General features: G+C 39.6%; 1 protein-coding gene across 1 annotated transcript in view; it reads right to left on the reverse strand.

Moving 5' to 3' along the window:
• Positions 1 to 5500: 5500 nt before the first annotated feature.
• Positions 5501 to 23451, reverse strand: part of LOC126373200 (regulator of G-protein signaling 20) — a 36597-nt gene continuing 18646 nt past the window's right edge. Inside the window, exons 2-6 of the mRNA XM_050019252.1 lie at positions 14664 to 14752; positions 10597 to 10686; positions 8924 to 8985; positions 8302 to 8468; positions 5501 to 8005 (exon numbers count right to left, since the gene is read on the reverse strand). Of these exons, the coding sequence (XP_049875209.1) occupies positions 7751 to 8005; positions 8302 to 8468; positions 8924 to 8985; positions 10597 to 10686; positions 14664 to 14752 (663 nt within the window). The 3' untranslated portion in view covers positions 5501 to 7750. The remainder of the gene's footprint in view (positions 8006 to 8301; positions 8469 to 8923; positions 8986 to 10596; positions 10687 to 14663; positions 14753 to 23451) is intronic.

Consider the following 23451-nt stretch of genomic DNA (forward strand, 5'->3'; position numbering starts at 1 on the left):
ATCGGAATCTGTAACGCTGAGGGAAAGACGTGGCCAGAAAACCTCCCAGCACAGGGCCCTAGTCCTACTGTTTCATGTTTTCCTTTCTTTTCTTTTTTTTTTAATCCAGTTTGTATTACATAATTTAAATACAATGGTATTCCAATTACAGTCGGTGGAAGGAAAGTGAAAAATAAAGAGTTTATGTGACTTTATCACAGAAACAGTGTTTTATGAGCTCCCTGACAGAAGCAGGCCTGTCCACATACGCAGCACCCGATCACGAGTTGACGCGAAAGCCAGCCATCGCTCCCTTCGCACATTTTTGAGGGAAAGGTGCGACCCGCCTTCCGGACGCCACCGCGTACACGAACATTTCGAGGCGAGCATGCACCACTTATATAAAGAAGCTCAAAATCCTCCGCCTGGATATAAAAAAAAGTACTCTACTGTTCAAATATCATCAAGTGTTTCACAATCCTTTTTAATCCACTTACAAAGTTATTTCAAATTCAGTATTTTAGGGCCAAGTTTTTATTACAGGTACAGTCATGAGCAATATCATGTACTCACTTTAGAACCCTGTCGCACTATCATATTTGACATTCAATGAGACTAACTGTTTAATTTGTCAAAAAAGTTAGTGAGACATGGTTTCAAAGTATTCATATTACTACTCGTGACCTTACCTACCCTCTAATGAAGAGCAAAAGACATCAACGCGCTAACAATGTTTTTATTGACGGACTTTTCAGACTACGTTCTTCAACAACAATACAGATAGACACTGCACAGATTTTCCTTTATTTTACCTTCTAATTTCATGGATAACAGACATATGCATCTTTTATCTTTGTTTTTGGGTGTAAGTGATGACCCTTTTTATTATACCCTGACACAATTACATCTTCCACCAATTTACCCGCTGTTTAGAACGGTGCGCTGCCGCACCAACGCCGGCAGGCGAGTACCTCTACGTCGTATTCTCTCTCAATACAATGACTCATTTCATTTTATACACATATTCAATTTATCTAGTTCTAAATTTATTCAAGCCCTGAGCTGATTTATTTTTTGTTTAATTAATAACATAACCTTCTTCAACTCACTAGACGAAATTGTAAACTAATATGTGGATAATGTGGTTGATTGTACATGTACTTATGTGAAAATATCCTACACCTATTGTTAACATATGATGTATAAATGTTTATAATCCCATGAAAATCATTAAATAAATAAATTATTATTCTGGTCAAAAATAAAGAGAAGCAACATAGGTAGCAACATAATTATATCAATAATGTGATCCAAATGTCAAGCAACAATTATTTTTATATATGCTTCTGTCATTACATTGTATTTTGGAATAATTATGTACCCAAGTAATGAGAAATTATAATTAATTATCATGTTAAAGCTGTACAACGCCATCTATATTGTTTTTGGTGAACGTAGCCTGGAAAGACGTCGAAGAAGTATTTGCCAAGTTTAGTCTGTCAGCTATGTAAACTACGTACAATCAATCCGCGAGTATTTCGCACGATATTCGCTAAGGCGTTCCTTGTAACACATAAAATGTGAGACCATTTGATAGTGATAAGAGGTTGTCAGGAACTGTGCGGGTTGTGCAACAGCAACCGGTCGACATGTGGCAACCCGCTGTCCGTACACACATGTGGTCAGGGGCGTACCTAGTCACAGGACTAAGGTAACTAGTACTAGGTATATCGATTTCACATATATGCAACCGCATTTAGAGTTTCTCGAGTATATTTACGATGCAACGATTCCCGTAATGGAACAGCGTACTTACCTAATATTGCATCTCTTATAAAGTTTATTCCATATGTATTTATTTATTTATTTGTTGCATGTATATATTTGGGAGGCCTTTGCTCAGCAGTGGGATCATATAGGCTAATAATAATAATAATAATGTATATATTTAGTAGTACATTTTGACAACATTTGTACATTTGTTTTTTGTTGTTTTTATACCCCTAAATTACATAATATAACGTAATCCACATTCTTCTTCTTCTTGTTCTTTGCGAGTCGATGGCGATCGATACTAAATTTTTGCTGACCAATAATTGGCCACATTTATTAAATACTTTTTATCAACAGCCTCCGCGGTCCAATGGTTGAGCGTTGTGCTCTCGATCTGGAGGTTCGAATCCAGGTGGAGACAAATCACTTTGTGATCCCTAGTTTGTTTAGGACATTACAGGCTAATCACCTGATTGTCCAAAAGTAAGATGATCCATGCTTCAGAAGGCACGTTAAGCCGTTGGTCCCGGTTACTACTTACTGATGTAAGTACATAGTCGTTACATGAGTCATGTCAGGGGCCTATGGCGGCTCAATAAAAACCCTGACACCAGGGTTGATGGGGTTGGTAATCCACCTCACAACCCACACGATAGAAAAAGATCAATCGTTTTGATTATCCACGACACACGTTCAGACCTAGCCTAGTGCAGGGAAGGAAATGCGCTCATTATGTCACTTCCTAGTTATTTATTATTTAAGTATACATACTTATACACATATAAGATTATTTACGTATACGAGTATATTGTTGTAAGTATTGACTTACTGACTTACAAAAAAGATTTATGATGCGGGTGTAAGTGTTAGAGCTGGAAGAGGAAGGCCTAAGCGTATATACCGCGATCAAAACCAGCACGTTTTAAAGAAAGGCCAGGAGTACTTTAAACCGATGAGTATGGATACTGTAACGAAAGTGTAAGATGCGTATTTTATATAGGAATATCGAAGGATCGAAGGTAAACTTGCAATATCCTTCGAAATGGCCGAAGCCCTTCCATTATCTGTTCCAATGATAGGCAGATTGTTTACCACAATGAGAGGTCATGTGCTGGCATTTGTACTGAGAACTTGATATAATAGGGCACTAGAAGGCAGCCTTAGAGACCCCCCACACTAGCGTCTTTCGAGCGTCGTCGTCGAGCCAGTACAACTTTTTTTGCACAACGCAATCCATTATTATGGGTATCTTGATATTTTATATCGTTCTGCATCAATTGTAATAGTTCGTCAAATATTCGTTTTGGCATCCGTAAATAATCATAAAAGTGTTTTTATTATTTTTTATATATTGACAATATAATACGAAATAATCGCTTTCCTGAACTTCTAACACGATACACAGAGGATGTTCCCAATGTTAACGACAATGTTTCCTTTTACGTTTACGTAACTTTTGGATCAGTTATATCAACAGCAGTGTTTCTTCGTCGTAATCCATTTTCACACTGATTGTACGCGACAGGAGCTGCGGCTATGCGACGTCGCCGCGGCGTCGACCTCGCGTAGACGTCGCGCAGACGCTGGCATGACGACGACGCTCGAAAGACGCCAGTGTGGGGAGTCTCTTACTTAAGTTCAAGTTGGTTTACATTAATATTCATCTAACAGGTTAGTATTTCGAGGTACATGCAACCGTTACCTAAAATATTTATTAATCTAGTTAAACCAAAACAAACAATCAGATCCGTGGTAGCCTAGTTGGAAGGACGCTTGAGTGTCACAGTGAGGTCGCAGGTTTGAATCCCAGCACTGGCCTAAACCAATGAGTTGTACAATTCATTTTTATATCATAAATGATTGTCACGTGCTCAGCGGTGAAAGAAAACATCGTGACGTAATTCACATTTCCGAGAAATGCGTTTGTGACCTAACCTGTATTGGGCTGGTTTACCCTTTGAGTGGAAGGTCAGACAGGCAGTCACTTCTGTAAAAAGGGACCTGTCAAATATTCGGGTTAGGTACAAGCGAATCCCGTGCTAACGTTAGGATGACGAAACAAAACCAAACATGATTTAAAAAAGAACTGTCTGTTTTTTCCATTTCAAACTTGGAATCTTCAAAACTAGTCTCCATCTTAGACACATCTTCACTTACCATCAGTTTGTCAAAAATAAGTAATGTAAGTAAACAGGTTCTCTATTTTTACTCATAAAATTTTATGTAATAATTTACCATGGCATACTGTTATTTGTCCTATTATTAGTTTCGCATAGTATTAATTTGTCATAACTTTTTAAGCATAATTTTGAAAGTCATAATTACTATAAGCATAATAACTAATGGCAATAATGATATATAAGCATAATTATTATAAGCACAAAAACTATACTTCGAATAAGAAAAGTTTTGACGCAACTTTGAACATTTTCGAAACTTACTTTTTCCTTGGCTACATTTGATTCATGATTGTGACTTTTTTTATTTTTTGCCACTATTTCATGCTGTTGGTCATCATTCGGTATACTTTTCGTGTGTAAGATAAACATGCTGGCGGCTTAGGGGTGGCCCAAGGGCCACCCCCGCCGCACCCTAACCTAATGTTATGCCTTGTAAAAATTATGACAAAACACTATTTGTTATTCTAAAAAAGAATTATGGATACCTATTTATATGCGAATCAAATTTATACCAACAAATATTAGTCCAAAAATAAGTTATACCTAACAAAACAGTATTCCTAGATGTTATTATGGGAAAGTACTATTATGCTAAAAAACGTTATGCAAAAAGGATTATGATAATTAAAATTATGACAAAAACATTTATGCATTTTAAGAGAATCCCAAGTAAACATTGGTGAAAACTTGTGAATTAAAAAATGTATCGCCTTCAGTCTCCTTGTATTGTCAATTTGCAACATTTAACATACTTAGCTTATAACCCTGGTAGCCTAGTTGGTAGAACGCTTGCCTCTCACTTTGAGGTCACAGGTTCGAATTCATGTTTGGATCTCAAATGATTATCACGTGCTCAGCGGTGAAGGAAAACGTCGTGAGGAAACCCACATTCCCGAGATATGCATTTTCGCAGGTATGTGACGTAACCTGTATTGGTCTGGTTTTTCCTTCGCGGGTTGGAAGGTTAGACAGGCAGTCGCTTCTGTAAAAAACCGGACCTGTCAAATCTTCAGGTTAGGTAAGCGGACCCTGTGAACAACGGGATAATTCTAGGGAGATGGTGAACATACTTAGCTTAAATATTCTCGTTAGTACTTCCCGTTGTATCCTCCTGCGGCTTCACAGACAATAGTTAAGCAACTTTCCAGGCTACGTTCCCAAAAAAAATATAGATGGCGTTGTATAGAGTTGCCTTCGTTTAATTCTAATTTCATGGATAACAGACATATACATCTTTACACAATCCATCCACACTTTCTTTTCTTTATCGACATCTCCCCCTATATCTATCCACGCCCACCCGACGTTAACATACACGAAAAAATAAAAGTAAGTACATAAATTAACTAACAACAACAACAATTAACTTTTCGTGCTTTGGAGGACACGTTAAACCGTTGGTCCTGGCTTTTAGCCGTAAAATTAAACACTTCCACCAACCTGCAGTGGAGCAGCATGGTCGAGTATGCTCCATACCTCTACTCCACCCAGAGGGAGGCTGGTGCCCAGCAGTGGGACGTACATACGCCGTTTATGTTATGTTTATGTAAATAAATAAAACATCAAGCTACATGAACAGATTTATTCGTTGACTCCTGGCAAACTTAATTGGTCCACCGTATTGCTTCTAACTACAGACAGATTACATAGTACAGACTAGAATTTGTGCAGTGGGGACGAAAACAGATCGGCATGTACAGGACCTTTCATAAAACCACTTTTTCACTTCAGTAAATACTGAGCGTGTTAATCCCAAAACGCTGTTTATCATGAACTATCGGGACTTTTAAGCCAGCGAATATTTTTGCGCTCTTAACCTTTAAATGCATAAAGCTTTATTCTTTTTCTAGGTTGATGCCAAAATTGGTTGTTAATTCGCTTTTTCTCTCAACCTCTTCGACTGTCCGCTTACTTTACAATTATGATTATATTATTAACGTTAGTTTTATGAAATAGTCCATTTATTGGTCTCTTGAGGGTTTATGTCATTATCACAGGCTACTTTGAAATGGGCTGCAATTTCTCCAAATCCGCTGTTATTATTATGTCATAAGGTTTCGATAGTTATGTAAACAGAATTTCAGTCTAGGCCGTTTTACACAGGAAAATATCATTTATTTTATCTTTGCAGACCATTCCAAGGAGCCCGGTTATAATAGGTAGTTATAAAGATTCGCACAGGCGCGTGAACTTCAATCAATTACTGATAATCATGACACAACCTAAATCTTATTTTAGTTTGATAATTCTAAAATTAGCTGCGTCCCTCTTTTTCACTTATCGTAAGTGAAGAACAGAACTAGTTTTAGGGTTGTCAAACTTAAATAAAATTAAGTGCGTCAGCCGGAATCAACAATAATATTAGCATAATTTAAGTGTAGTTATGTAAGTAGTACATAGAGTTGCCTGTCGGCCATTGCGGAATATTTCCGTCATTAAATGTAGGTTTACTATGATCAGAACTAAAAGTCACTCCTCACTTAGCCATTAATACATTCGTGTATCTAAATGACAACTCTCTTTTGCATAGGTACTTTTAGTATAATTAAATGGAATATTTTTTAAGAATATTTCTTATGTTCGAAATAATTTCTCGTTATAAACGCGTTTCCGTAGTTTAATTTAAGAAAACTTTTAAGTTTTAATAGTGTTGTTCCATGGATACAATACTAAAAGTTTACAAAAAACTTAAAACCTAATTCACGCGCCTCTGCTTGCTACAAGGACATACATTTGTGCTTTGTACTTTTTCTTCATCAACATCAATTACTTTGAAAAGTAGGACTACTTTTCAAAAACAAATCACAATACATTTCGAAAAGTTTTGTTAAACTTCAAATAGTACATTCAAAATTAGGCATCCATTACTTAGGCATAGAAGTTCTTATTGCTCGCACAAGACTGTTATCAAACTGAGGTATGTGAGACAGAGGGTCACCTAGAGGTAAAATATACAATTTGTTTTAAGTAATATGTCTCGTAATACCCGCAGCTCGGTGGATTCCCTTCTCTCCTCCATTCCAATCTCTTTGTACCTCTTGATATCCGTGCATACCACACTTCTTCACCATCTTATCCGAAAATTATTCACAATTATTAGAAAATTCGCCAATAATAATTAAGTTTATTATTTAATCTTTGTCAATTTCACTTTGTTAAAGTTGCTTTACGTTATAATTTGCTTTGTACACAAGCTGAAGAAAAGTAGAAAGGGCCAGAAATGTTCGAGCAAGTCTGACGGCAGTGCACCGGACAGCAGATACGATCCGAGGCGACCGAGCACGCCAGACCCAGACGAACCTTAAACCAAATATATTTCATCTCGAACTGTGCAACATTAACATTATTAAAAAAATAGAGAAACAATTTGGTATGGCAGTAGTGCCGACGCGCGGTCGGAAGACTATTCCGAATGGGTGCTCTAGTACAGCGACTGTTCATCTCCTTATTAATAATTTATTTACTCGTATTACTTAATCAATACCCAATCTTAAGAACTATGACTAGAATACGAAACTTGCGCTTCAGAGTCCCGGCGGCGGCGCGGGGCGCGGGGCGCGGGCGCGGGTCGGTGCAGATGGACCAATGGAGCTGCCGCACCGCGTCTACACTTAAACTTATCCTAACTATGTACAGAATTAGTACCCGCATAATTAACATATATCTATTTACACGAAAGTAAGTGGCCGTCTCGCTCGGGCCGTCGTATTCGACGGCTCGATTCGATACAACGAACGGAAGGTGTAACTTTTAAATACTTATAGACGTCCATTAGGCGCGAACATTTACGCGGTTGTGTCGACCGCGAGGTTGGTGTTTCATGGTGCGGTTGCGGTGGTGGTGGGGGGTGGCGACGAGGGGGGCGGGTCGGCGGGCGGCGAGGACGGGGGTGCGCTGGGGGAGCCGTTGGTGAGCCTCGCCAGCGTCTTGTAGAGCGGCGAGGCCACGAACCGCGGGTACGAGTCGCGGTGCATCAGCGTGTAGATCTGCAGCTGCGCCTCGTCGAACGTGTGCGGCGTCGGCTCCACCATGTTGCGGTTCACTATCTCGCGCACCCGAGAGTCCAGCGACACCTGAAACGTGCACAACTCTACTTTAGTCTTCAACTAACAATTATTTAAGTAATATTTAAGTATATCCAAAAGCAAGCCGCAAGACGGATACCTTATTATTTTATGGCCAACGGAAACCGTTGCATGATGATCTTGACTTGACTGTTCAGGGAGATTGAGAGGAGCACAATACCGCGACATGTGAACGATTGGGTAAGGGCAAGGAAGAAGTGCGATGGAATGTACTCCAAAGCCCCTGAGGGACGTCTGTGTCCAGCAGTGGGCCGCTTAAAGGTTGTTGATGTTGTGTTACGTACCTCTTTAGGCGAGAGTATGGAGATGTAGTCCTCATATATAAACCGCGCCTTCTCCTCGACAGCATCAGGGTCCGTCTCCCGCTTCAGCTCCTCGCACGCCAGCCAGAACATGATGTTCTCCTCCGAGTATTCGCCGCGGAGGAAGTCACGGAACACCTTCCTTCCCGCTGTGGATACACGAAGACAATTATTTAATAAAAATAGTTTATTTCTCTGACAAAATAATGATATAATATAAGCTCACGACTGTATCCCAATTGGGGTAGTCAGTGGTACGCATATTCATGGAACCATGGTCTGTAGCATCATGGTCTGAATCATCCCTCAAAGTTTTCGTTACGATGTCACTAACACCCTGTACTTACTAGCATAGCTTTTTACTAAGATTTTTTTATTGGTTTTAATTTTTATGGAGAGAGGCCTTTGCCCAGCAGTGGGACACTTTAGGCTAGATAAGATAAGAATTTTTAAACCCGAGTATACTCAAGAAACCGTTGACAAAATTTCTCAACGCGTATTTGCTAATTATGTGAGAATGTTTACAGGCTTAATTGGGTATAAAATTAATCAGTGCGTGAATGAGTGAACTCAAAAGATGAATCAGATTAAGTTGAACACGCACCTGCGCTACGCATGAGTCGATCAAAGGACTGCCCCCAACTCCGGATTTCCTCCAACGAAGGTCTGAAATATACCACAAATAAAATATTAATATTATAAAGCTGTGGTAATCCAGTCGGAAGAACGCTTGACCCTCACTGTAAGGTCATAAGTTCAAATCTTAGCACGACTAAGACAATGATTTTCCAATTAATGTTCGGTTCATAAATGATTATCACCTGCTTAGCGGTGAAGGAAAACACTATGTCTGGCGTAGTAGCTGTGGCGAAGTATCGCGCCCCAGGGGACAGGACAAGAACTTATAGGGTGTCCAGACGTATGGGTGGGAAAGAGACCCAAGCAAGTACCACTCTCATCACTCGTGATTCTGTCCTGAGGCACACCCCGGACACTTCATACAAACAACCTCGTTTTACACAGACACCACACATTGGCGTTGTCGTACACGCGCATCTGTGTGTATGACGTCTGACGCCATACTATTCAAGTCTAATCTATGTTCGAGACGGGGTGAGGTAATACAAGCTCATACGTTGGCGGGGAGCGGAGAGTTGCCGTTCTGTACGTCTACGCCTTAGGTCCGTATGACCGAAAGGTGGGTAGGACCATGGGAAGGTGGTATTAAACTCTTTATTGTAAAAATTAATGAAATTAACGATAAGAAAACAAAATATGTACAAAAGGTGGACTTATCTCTAAAAAATATCTCTTCCAGCCAACCCGCATGGTGTGAGAGGTCAATAAAAGTGGGAAGGCACAAAGTGTACAAAAAAAACATACCTATATATAAACAAATATATAAATATACACATGTGTATATCCTAGACTATAATAGTATATATAATACATATATAATATATATTAAGCATTGTGTGATATATAATGGCCCCGATTCCTGCAGACACCGCCTAATTTACTAATGACAGATGATTTACAGCTCTTAATTTTAGGAAGAATGAGTAAATGAATGAATAACCAGGACGAATCAAAAAGGTACGTCGCTGGTATGCAATCCGTTTGACGTGCTGTCTACTTAACTGTGTCGTGTTATTGACTGATGTAAAATTTTTAGACGGTTGGTTTAGATTTGTGCTTAAAATTGACGTGTTTTCCATAAATTTTATGCTTGTCGATTACCCGTCCCTTTCCTTTTCGGCGGATAGGAAAATAACAGGTATAACTTAAAATAAAATTAGATTGTATTTACAGGAATTAGCACCAATGTTCTTTTAATTTAGCTTTGAAAGAAGCAACTGATGGGCATTCTCTAATATCCGCTGGAAGTTTATTCCACAACTGATGGTCGTGAATTACCCCAACGGGAAAACCGGTTCAAATTTGTCAGATAATAAATTTAAAGCGCTTGTGAAGCTTAATTTATGTAAAAAGTTCATTATAAGATAAATGATAAAAATGTCTGGTATGGAATGTGTCCCTCTAGTTATTAAATAACTTTTAGTGTATAGATTGGTTTTTAAAAGATGTGTTGCTGTTGCAGTTTCTTGTCATTTCTTCTTCTCAGCCATAACACCTTGCGAAATGACGTAAATTCTAAAATGTTACATTGACCTTCAACAAGTTTATCCATGATAATTACGTTGAATAAATTATTCTGATTTCGGATTTCTGATCTCATGTAGGTATGTGTATGTCTGAATAAAATTGTAGTCTTACAGAGCATCTCCGTCGCACAGCAGTGGGTCATGCGGCCCCGCATCGCGCGGCTTCTTGCCTGGCTCTCCGTCAGATCCGCGTGCGGCGAGGCTGCAACAACCACCATCATTTATTACACCATTAAACCACCATTGTGACATAACTTCTCCTAACCGATGAAACTAGTGCAGTTTCAAGTAATTCTCATTGAGTATTATGAAGACGGAAGATAATATAGTCGCTTCTTCTTCTTTGCGAGTGGATGGCGATCGAAACAAAATTTTTGCTGACCAATAATTGGTCACGCTTACAGCATTGTCAGTGGCTTCGTAAAGGTATTTAATAGTGTAGGTGTTAGTCGCTACTTCACATGCAATGCAATGTTTCATAGCTATTGCTATGGTGTTTTACTATTTAAATCGACTGTCGACGACTTATAGTATTTTAATATCCTAGATAACATACCTACTGAGTACGGGTAAAAAAATACATTCTTCTTATCGTATGGGTTGTGAGGTGGAATACCAGCCTCATCAACCCTGGTGTAAAGGTTATGATTGAGCCGCCAAAGGCCTCTGACATGGCCCATGTAACGATTACTCACTTACATCAGTAAATAGTAACCGGGACCAGGCTTAACGTGCCTTCCGAAGCACGGATCATCTTACTTTCGGACAATCTGGTGATTAGCCAGTAATATCCTAACCAAAGTATAGAGAACAAAGTAATTTTTGTGATATGTCCCACCGGGATTCGAACCCGGGGCATCCGGATCGTGAGCCCAATGCTCAACCACTGGACCACGGAGCTCGTTATTGAGGAGAATGAAAACGGAAGATCCTATAGTCGCTACTTCACATGCAATGCAATGTTTCATAGCTATTGCTATGGTGTTATACTATTTAAATACGTAGTTATGATATAGAAATATCAGTCGAACTTCGGTCGTCGACTTATTTATTTTCAATACTTAAGTGAATACTTAATATCCTAGTACGGTCACGAGCATTAATTTGTAGGTATACACTTTGGTACCGTCTCACATTAACTTTTTTGACAATTTGAACTATAAGTCTCTTTATACTTCAGTCTCTTTATAGACTATACATTATATAGCTCATGGCTGTACCTACTCGGTACGGATAAAAAATATATTTACAGATACTTTGCTATTTAAGAAAGTTACCATTAAATTATTAAATAGGTAGATCATAATTGGGCATGAAAGCAATTTCATCGTAGATCGTTATAATCTATTCTAATAATGAATCTAATAATGATCTAATAATGAGCTCCGCTTGGAACAATTTATACTTAACTAGAAGCAATTTGAATAAAGTATCTAAATGAAGTTACGTTGTGCAGCATGAGGAAACTCAAAAAAGCTTACGATGTCATCCAGCTATCTGAAGGAAAAACGTACGCAGCATTTCCAATGGCCTTAAAACTATAAAATAAAGGATTTTTACGCATTTCTGATCGGTACTATTTGAGACGTTGCTTAAAAAACATCAGTGGGGTCTAATCTGGTCTGTCGATGGCGAATTCTACCAATGGCTTCAACCAATAGACGCAACGAATATAATAGAATAGAAATAGTTTATTACAAAAGGGCGCCACACACAAAAAAAGACAATAATATCATATCAAATTTCCACAAAACAATTACAAAAAAGCAAGACGGATGTTTGTCAAAATAATCATAAGGTGGTGGTGGACGTCTTGAGATAAAAGGGCCTCATTCAGCACAAGTCGCGGCGTGAACCACGACGCTGATATTATGTGGACCCTGTTGGGTGAGGCACAAATGCTCTCTACGGTAGATAGACGTCCGACGGCTATTGGTCGAAGCCCTTAATATATTACGCGCCACCCGCGATGCGGTTGCTGTGCCGCAGGGGCAAGATGAAATTTTTGTTGTTGTGTGAAATATCTAATTATTTAACGTAAAGTGTTACGTTGTAAGTGTAAGTTGGTATATATTTACAACAGTCGCTTGAATTCGCTTCCATAAATTATTTTACCAGTCGCTCGCAGGCTACGATGATGGATTACAAATCTTAGTGGTTATACAGTCCAAGCGAAATATATAATACCAATAGTGACGGTGGAAGCACGAATCCCGGCGGCTAACACAAATTAAGGTTAATGCAGGAAATGTCCCAGTTATTCCTGTAGAAACGAGCTTCACGTTGCGATGCTTTTCGAGCGATATCCTAACAAATGACGATTTGAGTACAAGGTACATGAAAACTTAGATGATAGGTAGATAGATAAAACACAAAATGTCTATGAAATAATCAGTTACTAAGTCATGTGACGTCTGATTGTGTCCCGAGGAACCACTAGCCTTGGATGGTAATTTTAAGGGAAGTTGGTCACATTGGTCTAAAGGTGTGTCCAAACATCGAGCGGCAATCGAGCGCGGCTGCCGCGCGCGGCCCGCCGCGCTCTGTTTAGACGACAGCCGCGCGCGAACGCTTCTGGCTAGCTGCCGCGCGCGAGCATTCTTAGTCAACATTCGGCAGTAATTGTGTTTGGACGTATTTCTGCGCACAAACATGATTCTGATGCCAACAGAAGCGCGCGGCATATCTTGGTTGTGCCGCGCAGTACTGCCGCGCAAACATTAGTTGGCTTTGTCCAAACTAGAGCGCGGCAGAAATGTGTCCTACAAATGCCGCGTGTTGCTGCCGCGCTCTTGTTGCTCAATGTTTGGACACACCTTAACAGAAAGCTCAAGTGAAGCCTGGGTACACAGTTCATTTTGTTATGGATGTACCTCTGTTTAACCGCCCATCCTATTCCCATTTGGGAATATAGTGGTTTATACAACAATATACTACTTATCTCCGATTCCGTGCTTTGGGTGTAAGTACATGGATTCTATACTGTATAAAACGTTTTAAGGCCAGATGAAATGCAGCGTAGAGTTAGCAATGTAGACTTTATGCGCATGCGACGAAAGCCAGGTTTGGGACACCCGCGCCGCTACTTACCACTTCGCCCTGCAACAAAATAAACCCGCTTATAATTACTTATCGACGTCACTTTAATTTTAAAAGAAAATTCAAAATAAGCTAAATGTGGAGAGACCCTAACACAGAATGATTTTCCAATTTGCAAATCAAATCGAATTACGAAGCGTAACCCACTCACTGCTCTACAAGTAGATACCTACCACCAGGCGGTGCGATTTATATCGCGGGTTCCGATCAATAGACGTAGCGAATGATCTTTACGTGGATAGACATCGTACGACTATTGGTCAAAGCACTTGATATAATTCGCACCGCGCGCGGCGTAGTTGCTGTGCCGCGGGGGCCGGAAGAAGCAGTCAATGTAAGCGCACAATATGAGTATGTAGGGCCACAGCGAGCACCGAAAGGGATTGGTTACTAGAAGTTCTAGCGGTTTCAGTGTGTTACGCTTTAGATTTAAACTACATCTGACCGAACCGCATCGCATTCTTATGGTTCTCTCCTTTTCTATCGCTCAGAACCCTCATTTGCTAGAGCGAGATAAAGAGTGGAAGTACGACCGCAATCTGCGCCACCTGTCACTCTCTCACAGTACTGCACAGAAAGAGACAGGTGGTCTCTGTCGCGGCGTGAAAGAGTCGCGTGCTTACGGTGCTAAGCCCGCTGACTGCCTAGCCTTGTGGATCCCGCCAGTCGCATTATCCAGCTCTAGCAAAATACGGTTCTGAGTGACAAAAAAGGATAGAAGCATTGGAAATGGCGGATCCGTGCTGCCAGTGCAACCCTCATGGAGTGTCATGGGAGAGATGATAACTCGATGATTAAGTTAAGATAACTACAAGACAACGTCACTCAAAAATCCAGAATATATCTATCTAAGCATTATCGACAAACATTTAGTTCCCTTTGGCGATTGAAAGAGTTTGATCCACGGAATAGAAGAAAGAAGTTGGAAAGGCCCTAACGCGCATTTCGCATGAGAACCGCTGTGGCCGGTTCAACCCCACTCTCTTTTACTACTACTTGGCAAACCCCCACTAAGCCGTAAAACAGTTTCTGGAGAGGCCTGTGGGAGCCGCTCCAGCTGATAGGCGGTGGTATACTGACCAGGAGCAGGAGCAGCAGCAGCACCAGCAGAGGCAGCACGGCTTGGCGGCGGGCCGGCAGCCGCGCGCCAGTGCTGCCAGGCTGCACATCTGGAAACCACATAACAACAGCTATAGAAACCCTGAACGTATGCCAGACTGGCTACAGACCGCGACCAGTGGCGAAAGATGGAGGAGACCTAAGCATGTCCAAAGATGGCCATCCGGTACAAATAAAATTAAGATTTTTATATTTAAATATTACATTAGAGCCATGGCAGCCCAGTTGGTAGGACGCTCGCCTCACTTTGAGATCGCAGGTTCGAATCCAGCACAGGGCTAAACCAATGATTGACGAATTTCTTTTAGAATTAATGTTTGGATCATGTATACTTATCACGTGCTCAGCGGTGAAGGAAAACATCGTGAAGAAACCCACATTCGCGAGAATTGCATTTTCGGAGGTATTTGACCTAACCTGTATTGGACTGGTTTTCCCTTCGCGGGTTGGAAGGTAAGACTGGCAGTCGCTTCTGTAAAAAACTGAACCTGTCAAATGTTCACGTTAGGTAAACGGACTCTGTGAAAAACGGGATAATGCTAGGGAGATGATGATATTTATATATTACAAAATTAACATAATAATTTTATTATATTATTAAAATAAACGATAAGCAATAAGAAATTACGAATTTCCTGGAATAAAATGGCTAACTAAAAAAAAGAAATCCTACAATAACGTAGGTATACGCAGCATCGTGCGTTAAGTGTAAGAAAAAGCACCTAAGCGCCTTTTTCAAAAATCACATTTTCAATTAATTTCCTTCCGAGTAAAAAATTACACCGTAATTTATTATTAATTGTTATTCTATTGAAAACATTATTTCCAATTACTTATATTAAAAGTTTTAGAAATATAGTCGACGCGTTGATGTCTTTTGTCCCTAGTCTTCAACGAGAGTTTATGAGGGCGTAAAAATTATGATAACAATTTTTTCTTTATTTTTCCCATAGAAGAGAGATGAAGAAGAACTAAGATAATTATATCTCGGCCATTATAGACGGGTCGCTACTTATCACGTAGGTCTAGCAGAAAGCTCAGTGAAGTGTAGAGTTCATCTTACGATGGATGTACCTTGGACAACCCCAATTGGGATATAGTCGTGAACTTCTTGTATTACAAACTTTTGTACCTAATAACTTCCGTGATTCGAGGAACATCAAATTAAATATTCCAACTACAAAGTTTAACACCCGGGTGGGATGCAGTACAACTTTTAACAATCTGGAGCTTGTTAAAAGTTGCGTAAATATAAAGCGGTTATCACACGACGCTTTTGGGTTTCGTTTCATACAAGACCATTAACCCGGCCTCAGGGGACGGAGTCATCTTTTATGCCTTCCACTGAGGCAATTCCTGTTCGGCGCGTCCTTGCCGCGGGGGTAGGCGCCCCTTACTTCAGTAAGGCCGGAGTAAGTCCAGACTGAGTCCGGATAGGAACTCAGACCTACGGGATATAACGTAGATCCCTTGCCGAGAGATACGAGTGAAGACCTTAACGGTTGCAAAAGCGGAGATAGGAGCCATCGGTACGGCAATGCAGGACCGAAGGGGCAAGTCACAGGAACTGTAACCTGGAACCTGGCAGGGCATCTGCTAAACTGTCAGTACTATTCAGAGGCGGAGGACTCCTGTCCTAGTACGGATTTGAAATAGACTACTCTAGGCGCCATTCCACTCACGTCAGACAGAGTACTGCGGGCGGAAGGCAAAAGGGAAACCACTACTCAATTTTTCCCTAGAAAAGTAGCATGGAGAATGGTACACCGACAAGAGCGTGACTCTTAAATTAGTGATAATGATCACACGACGCGGTCGACCGCGTAGTAGCACGCGCGGTGAGGCAGTGCTTGAGTTAAGAATCGACGGTTTACATACAACTCGATACTACCCCAAAAAAAATATTGTGCACATCTGTAATAGGTATAATCACTAGATAAAGTCATTAGATATTTTAAGATTTATATGTAGTATGCTTGTATTGTTGATGTGCCTATAAATAAAATAAAAATAATCATTTTTTTAAATGCTTTTTTTAAATATTATTTGCGACACTGTTTCAGATTTTAAATAAGTACCTAATATAAAAATAATCCCTACAAAAAAAAACATTAAAATGGAACTTTTCCTGTCAAATAAGAAGTTTGTTGCTTCATTGACTGAACTATTAAAGCAAATGCTGTCAAAAGCAAAAAATGAAGTCATCATACTTTCGCCTGTGAACTCAGCTGATGTAGAATACCTGCATGCATACAATAACCTACCCACATGACGTATGATGCATCCTACGTGCGCCCATTGACGGATTCTCTCCCTATTCACTGGGGACAAAGGTCATATTGTATCGCCCTTGAACTGACTGTGTGACCCACTGCGATAACGGCTGACAAACAGCTGATTTCCTGTTCTTTGACTTTAGAACGATGATGTTCACATTTCTTATTTGTACCCTACTCACATGTATGCAGGGGTTAATTATGTCTGTCTGCTACAGATTCTAATGGCAATGTAACATATACGTATATATATGTACACATATACATATTATATATATGTAAGATTTTAAAATTCCACGAAAAGAATGTGTATACCTGTAGAAAGGTCTATGAACAATTTTTTTTGGTGTGACTTTGACTTTTTCCCGTAATGGCGAAAGGATTATAATTATTATAATTATGTAACAATAATAAAATAAATTGTGTCGGAGCTGAATTGTCACCCTTTTTATTTCCATCCCGGACGTATATATATAAAAAAAAATCACGTCCGAAATCCCTAATAGGGTGAGCGGCGCCACAAGTAAGCAATAACAACTTGCAGCCACTGTTTACACAAAGTTCTAAGATAGAAAAGGCGCGTTAGCAAAAGTTGTTTACTAATCAAGTAGGGCACTTTAGCACCATCTCACATTAACTCTTTTAACAAATTGTACTTTAAATCTTACTAAATGTCAAATATGTTAATGCGACAGGGTTCTTAAGATGATAGGTACATGATATTGCTCATGACCGGAAATTGTGACCCACTTCAATGTGGAGCAATCGAATTTAAACAGTAACCATTTTACTCAGGTCAGGTCTTTTGCTGTCGTAAACATGTCGTTTTTCAATCAACCTATCAATAATTCTTTATTGCACAAAACATACACACAAGACATATACATACGAATAAAAATGAGCACAAGAGGCGGCCTTATTACTAAACAGCAATTTCTGCCAGGCAACCTTAGGAGGAAAGAAGTTTATGCATTGGAGCGCGGGATGGTGCAATAAACATATAATGTTACCAACTTAACTTATATATACCGTAGTTTTTCTTTACCTTTTTAGTTATTAGTTTCCCTTATCTAGTTTCTTTTTTTTTTGGTCTAACATTAGGAAAATCTGAGAAGTTTGAGCGCCTCTGGAGACGCTGGAATCATCGGGTCCATTTTACCTAAGTTGAACAATTGACATGTCCGATTTTTAACAAAAGCGCCTGCCTGTCAGCCTTCCCAACCCGCGTTAGGAAAATCAACTCAATAAAGGTTAGCTCATATACTTCCGAAAAAAAGACAGCTGACAGCATCCATATGCATAATTACTTCCGCTGAATACATCTAGAAGCAGTAACTGCTATTTCTGTCCATGTGGTTATTTAGGGATTTTCCGTGCTATAAACGACTACAAACCAATACAAAGTAAGAATCAGCCTTTATTTAAAAAAAATATCCATATGGATATTTTTAGTTATAGATTTGTTGGTTTTTTGATGATACTTAGTTTATTATGTGATGGATGTAATTTTGATTACCCCAATTTTGATGTAGTCGTGAATGTAGTCGCGAAAACGGTTGGTCACGTGACATTTTGTCTAGTGACGTCACATTTCAATAAACTGTCAAACTATAACTTCAAACCTGACAGATAGCTTTTGTTTATTTTGTGACGTCACACGAAGCTCAATCATGGCCGACTGTGTTTCGGGTCTTATAATACGCAAATAAAAAAACGCATTCTTTTGTAAATTAATGATGAGAAATATTAGTCAGAGGTACATCCATCACAAGATGAACTTAACTTTCTGTTCTGTCTATAATGGTCGAGCCAACAGTTTTAGTGAAAACGGCATTTATGACAAATTAATAATTAACAATAGTGCAAGTCGGTGGTACTTGCACTATCCCACACAAAACCACAGTAACTAGTGAAATATCATCAAATATATTTTAATTTAAAAACATCATAGAAGGAAAGCTAGAAGGAAAGAGAGGAAGGGGAAGACCAAGAAGAGCTTACATGGAACAGATTAAAGAAAATGTTAACGTCGTGTCTTATAGGGAAGTCAAGGAATTGGCCTTTGATAGACTGGAATGGAAAATGCTACACCGACAAGAGCGTGGCTCTTAAATTGATGATATTTTATTTTGTAAGTAGTTCAGACAAATTATTAACGATGTTCAAAAATGAACGAAACATCAATAAACACCGTTTTCCCAAGATCGATATCATAAAGTTTGATAGACAACCGTGTGAATGATTTTTATGCTGTAACTTTTTAGATGCGGTACCCTAAATTAGGTTGATGCTACATCAATCTTAGAACGGTAGCTGTTTCATTCACTGCCATCATAATGCCGTACTATTTCGGTTTTTTTAGGTTACTGTTATATTTTTGTAGCGCATTCTACACTTGACCATGAAGATGAGGTATGGCTGCCATGATACAACAACACTTTAATATGTTGTATGTAAATATTAATTTTGTTTTGTTACTAAAATATGTGGCGTATATAAATATATGAATATTAGTAATCCTATATTGTATACATATTATATATTTTATTATTTTGAGTACTTTATATAAAACACGCCTATTTTCCACCGAGGTAAGCAGAGGCTATAGATTTCCATTTACTTTGATCCTGACACACTTCTCTTGATTAAAGAAAACGTACATTCATTAATAATACATACATAACATAAACTGCCTATATACGTCCCACTGCTGGGCACAGGCCTCCCCTCAATCAACCGGAGGGGGTATGGAGCATCATCATTATTATCATTAATAATAATAATAATAAAAAAGTTTATTTAGGTAAAATCTACGACACACATATACATTTACAACATTAAAATATACACACATTAGTTCTAAGATTGATGTAGCATCTAATACATTCTATCCTTCAATACATTTTTTCACAACTGTGGTGACAATAAAGGGGCCTTCCCATCTGACGAGCGGAGCAGCGGAACATTCGTTTAGGCTCCACGTAGGATTTAAATCACATCGTTTCCGTGCGTGATTCAAATTCTGGAGGAGTGCGGAAGTGTCAGGAGCTTGCAATAAACAGTATTTGCAGGGTAGTGGGTGAGGGTCAACGGGCGCCGGGAGGAGCGGCGAGGGACGGTGAGGATCGGGGGGGAGGCCGGGAGGTGAGGCCGGGGGGCAGGGGGAGGTGGGGGGAACAGCGCGCGGTATTTTTAGCGATCTCATTGAGGACGCCGCGTTACCGCGCACTGTAAACATCGCGCTTCTAACACCACGCCGTATCGTTCTGATCGGCCCCACTAGTATCTCGTACTATGATTTTCATTACGGGCACGAAATACATAATGTGCGGTACATGTTACGGGAGCATTCTTTCAAATATTCGCAGCAGCTAAACGGTTGTAGTCAGGTGAACACAGATGAAAATCAGCGCTTTGTTGGCCCTGGGTGTTCCGAGTACTATGCTGAGCTGGCTCTTTTTACCAACAATATTTTTGTCTTAATTTAAACACTAAATACCGGGTTCTTACCGTGTTAAAATCAGGGATATGAGACGCCCGATATGTCAACATGATCACGGGATGACTGATATCCCTGATTTTAACGCGGTAAGAACCCGGTATTATGTGTCTAAATTATGATAATAATCGCGTAAACCTCAAACAATTAATATTTTAGTCTTGTTTCATGTATTGTGTTCTAACATGTGTAATTAATTATGGGTAAATAAATAATGTATCTATCTACTATATATCGCCTGTGGCAGAAGAAAACTTGGTATTGAAAAAGTGCCTTGTCATGATCTCATATTGAAAATAAATATTTTTCGAATTCCGAAATACATTTTGATGCTTATTTGAAAACCGACGCAAAGGCCCGATAGAGGTTATATTAAAAAAAAAATAAAAAAACTTGTTAAAGACAAATCGCACGAATTATTGTTTCTACCGTGGTTTTTTCAACAGTACGGTCACGAGCATAATATGTATACACTTTGGTACCATGTCACATTAACTTTTTTGACAAATTGAACTGTAAGTCTCACTAAATGTCAAATATGTTAGTGCGACAGAGTCCTAAAGTGGGTACATTATATTGCTCATGACTGTACAACTCGCACTTGGCCGGTTGTCCCCTACCTTCCCTGCAAGCTAAATAGCACAAGTACATAACTGTTGATGGATAGACAGTAATTAATTACATATCTTTAAGATCTGGTAGATATTAAAACTAATGATATTTTTTATACGACTTAGCTAGTTTACTGACCCATATCATTCATCAGTTGTATGAATAAAAATGCTAATGACTTTTTAAGCTCATGATATATAGAGGCGACACCGCGGGAGCGTTCGAGAATCGAGAATTTATTTTTGAGTTTGTACGATACTAGGATTGTAGCACTGTTGTGGGTCCACTAATGCACTACTTTAATAACACGCACTAGTTAGGTACTTATAATTATTAATTTATTATAAATTACATGGAGGAGCACAATGTCGTCGTTGTAATAGTTGGTAGCACAGCGAGACAGAATAATAATTACCATATTAAAATATAACAAAAAAGTAAATTAGTGGGGTTGCAGCAGGGTTGCTGTGAGTTTGTTTATCTGCCATGTCGTGGCTGTACTTCTGTAGCCAAGAGTATCCTAAGGACCCTACACTATGGCCGCCACCACCGTAGCGCCATCAACAGTCCTTACCGAAGTAGTTACGTCAATGTCCCTATCGGGAATCGAATCCGAACCTCCAAATCGTGAGTCTGTCGAGAGGCTGTTTATTAGACAGTTTATATTTTTAATTTTAATATTTAATTACTTCCTTGTCTTTGGGGTCCTGAAGCAAAAATATTTGTTAAGGATCTCTCAATGCGTCTTATTGGGGCTTCGGGAGATGCTAGGGCTGGTAGTTATTTCTGTCAGAGAATTAGCCTGGCGATTCAGAGGGGTAATGCTGCCAGCCTGTTGGGCACCTTGCCTCGATGTGACGCATTGGAGGAGGTGTTTTATTTATGTGTTTGTTTTGTTTTTAATTGTACAACATTAATAATTACGATAAATGTCGTTACCTATTATTTGTGGCGTCCAAAAATAAAATAAATATTTCTTTCTTACATCGTAAAGAGAAGGGGGAGGCCTTTGCCCAGCAGTGGGACATTGATTAGGCTACAGAAAAAAAAAACATCGTGGCATAGAGTAAGGAATAATACTACGTATAGAACGGCCATTCTCCGCTTCCCCCCTCCCCCAGCGACGGCTGAGCTAAGTTTAAATCACCCCCCCCCCCCCCCCCCTCGGTCTTCCTTTAGTCATCAATCGTATAGTTGTCAGACGTCAAACACAAGAAGCGCGTGTACGATAACGTCAATGTGTAGCGTCTGTGTAAAACACTGTTTTTTTGTTTGAAGTGTCCGAGGCGTGCTGCTGTTACCTATGTAGACAATATATATTTCTATATTTAATTACGAAATTATCTATTATTATTATTATTTCAGTCAGTTACACTCGTGGTTACGGGACCATACCCAGCAACAACACAACGATAGATGGGCACAGCTGCCCACATGCAGACAGTCGAAGGATATCATGCCTATGATATCCAAGAGCTTCACTCGTCGTCTGCTTCGCTTAAACCGTAACGACTTCCGAATAGTAGTGGGCAGCATTACAGGTCACTGTCCACTCAATAAACATCTATTCAATTTAGGGCTAACGGACAGCCCACTTTGTAGAGGCTGTCTGGATGCAGAACAAACTGTCACCCATATTATCCTGGAATGCACGGGAGTGTCAGCACAACAGGTACAAATCCTCAAAGGAATGGGGTTGCTCCGCGGAGCCTGTAAAACCCTAGGAGGCTTCTGATTCTGTAAGGAGTTAAGTTGGCTTACGTAGTCAACAATAGCACGCAACCATCTTAGAGTCTGCGGAAAACAGAGCCCGCTAACTAACTAACAAACCTATTATTATTTGACGCGTCCAAATATAAAATGAATATTTCTTTCTTACATCGCTAACAACATTGTGTCATACTTAACCTACATCGACAGTATACACGGTAGACTAGTCAAATGGCTCCATCTAAAACTAAAATAGAACCAATCAATAAAATCTATCAATAAGTAATGTTCTGAGTGACGGCGAAACGCAATACGAATATCACTACAAACTGAAGTTCTAACGGCTACGTCCATAACATAACATAAGGTCACGACCAAGGGACTTTCCAGGAAGGAAAACATCGTAAGGAAACCCACATACCCGAGAAATGCATTTTCGGAGGTATGTGACCTAATCTGTATTGGGCTGGTTTTCCCTTCGCGGGTTGGAAGGTCAGACAGGCAGTCGCTTCTGTAAAAAACCGGACCTGTCAAATCTTCAGGTTAGGTCAGCGGACTTTGTGAACAACGGGATAATACTAGGGAGATGATGAACATACTTAAATATTCTCGTTACTACTTCTCCTTGTATCCTCCTGCGACTCTTCACAGA

Source organism: Pectinophora gossypiella, chromosome 15, assembly GCF_024362695.1.
Source record: "Pectinophora gossypiella chromosome 15, ilPecGoss1.1, whole genome shotgun sequence".
Classification (NCBI taxonomy): domain Eukaryota; kingdom Metazoa; phylum Arthropoda; class Insecta; order Lepidoptera; family Gelechiidae; genus Pectinophora; species Pectinophora gossypiella.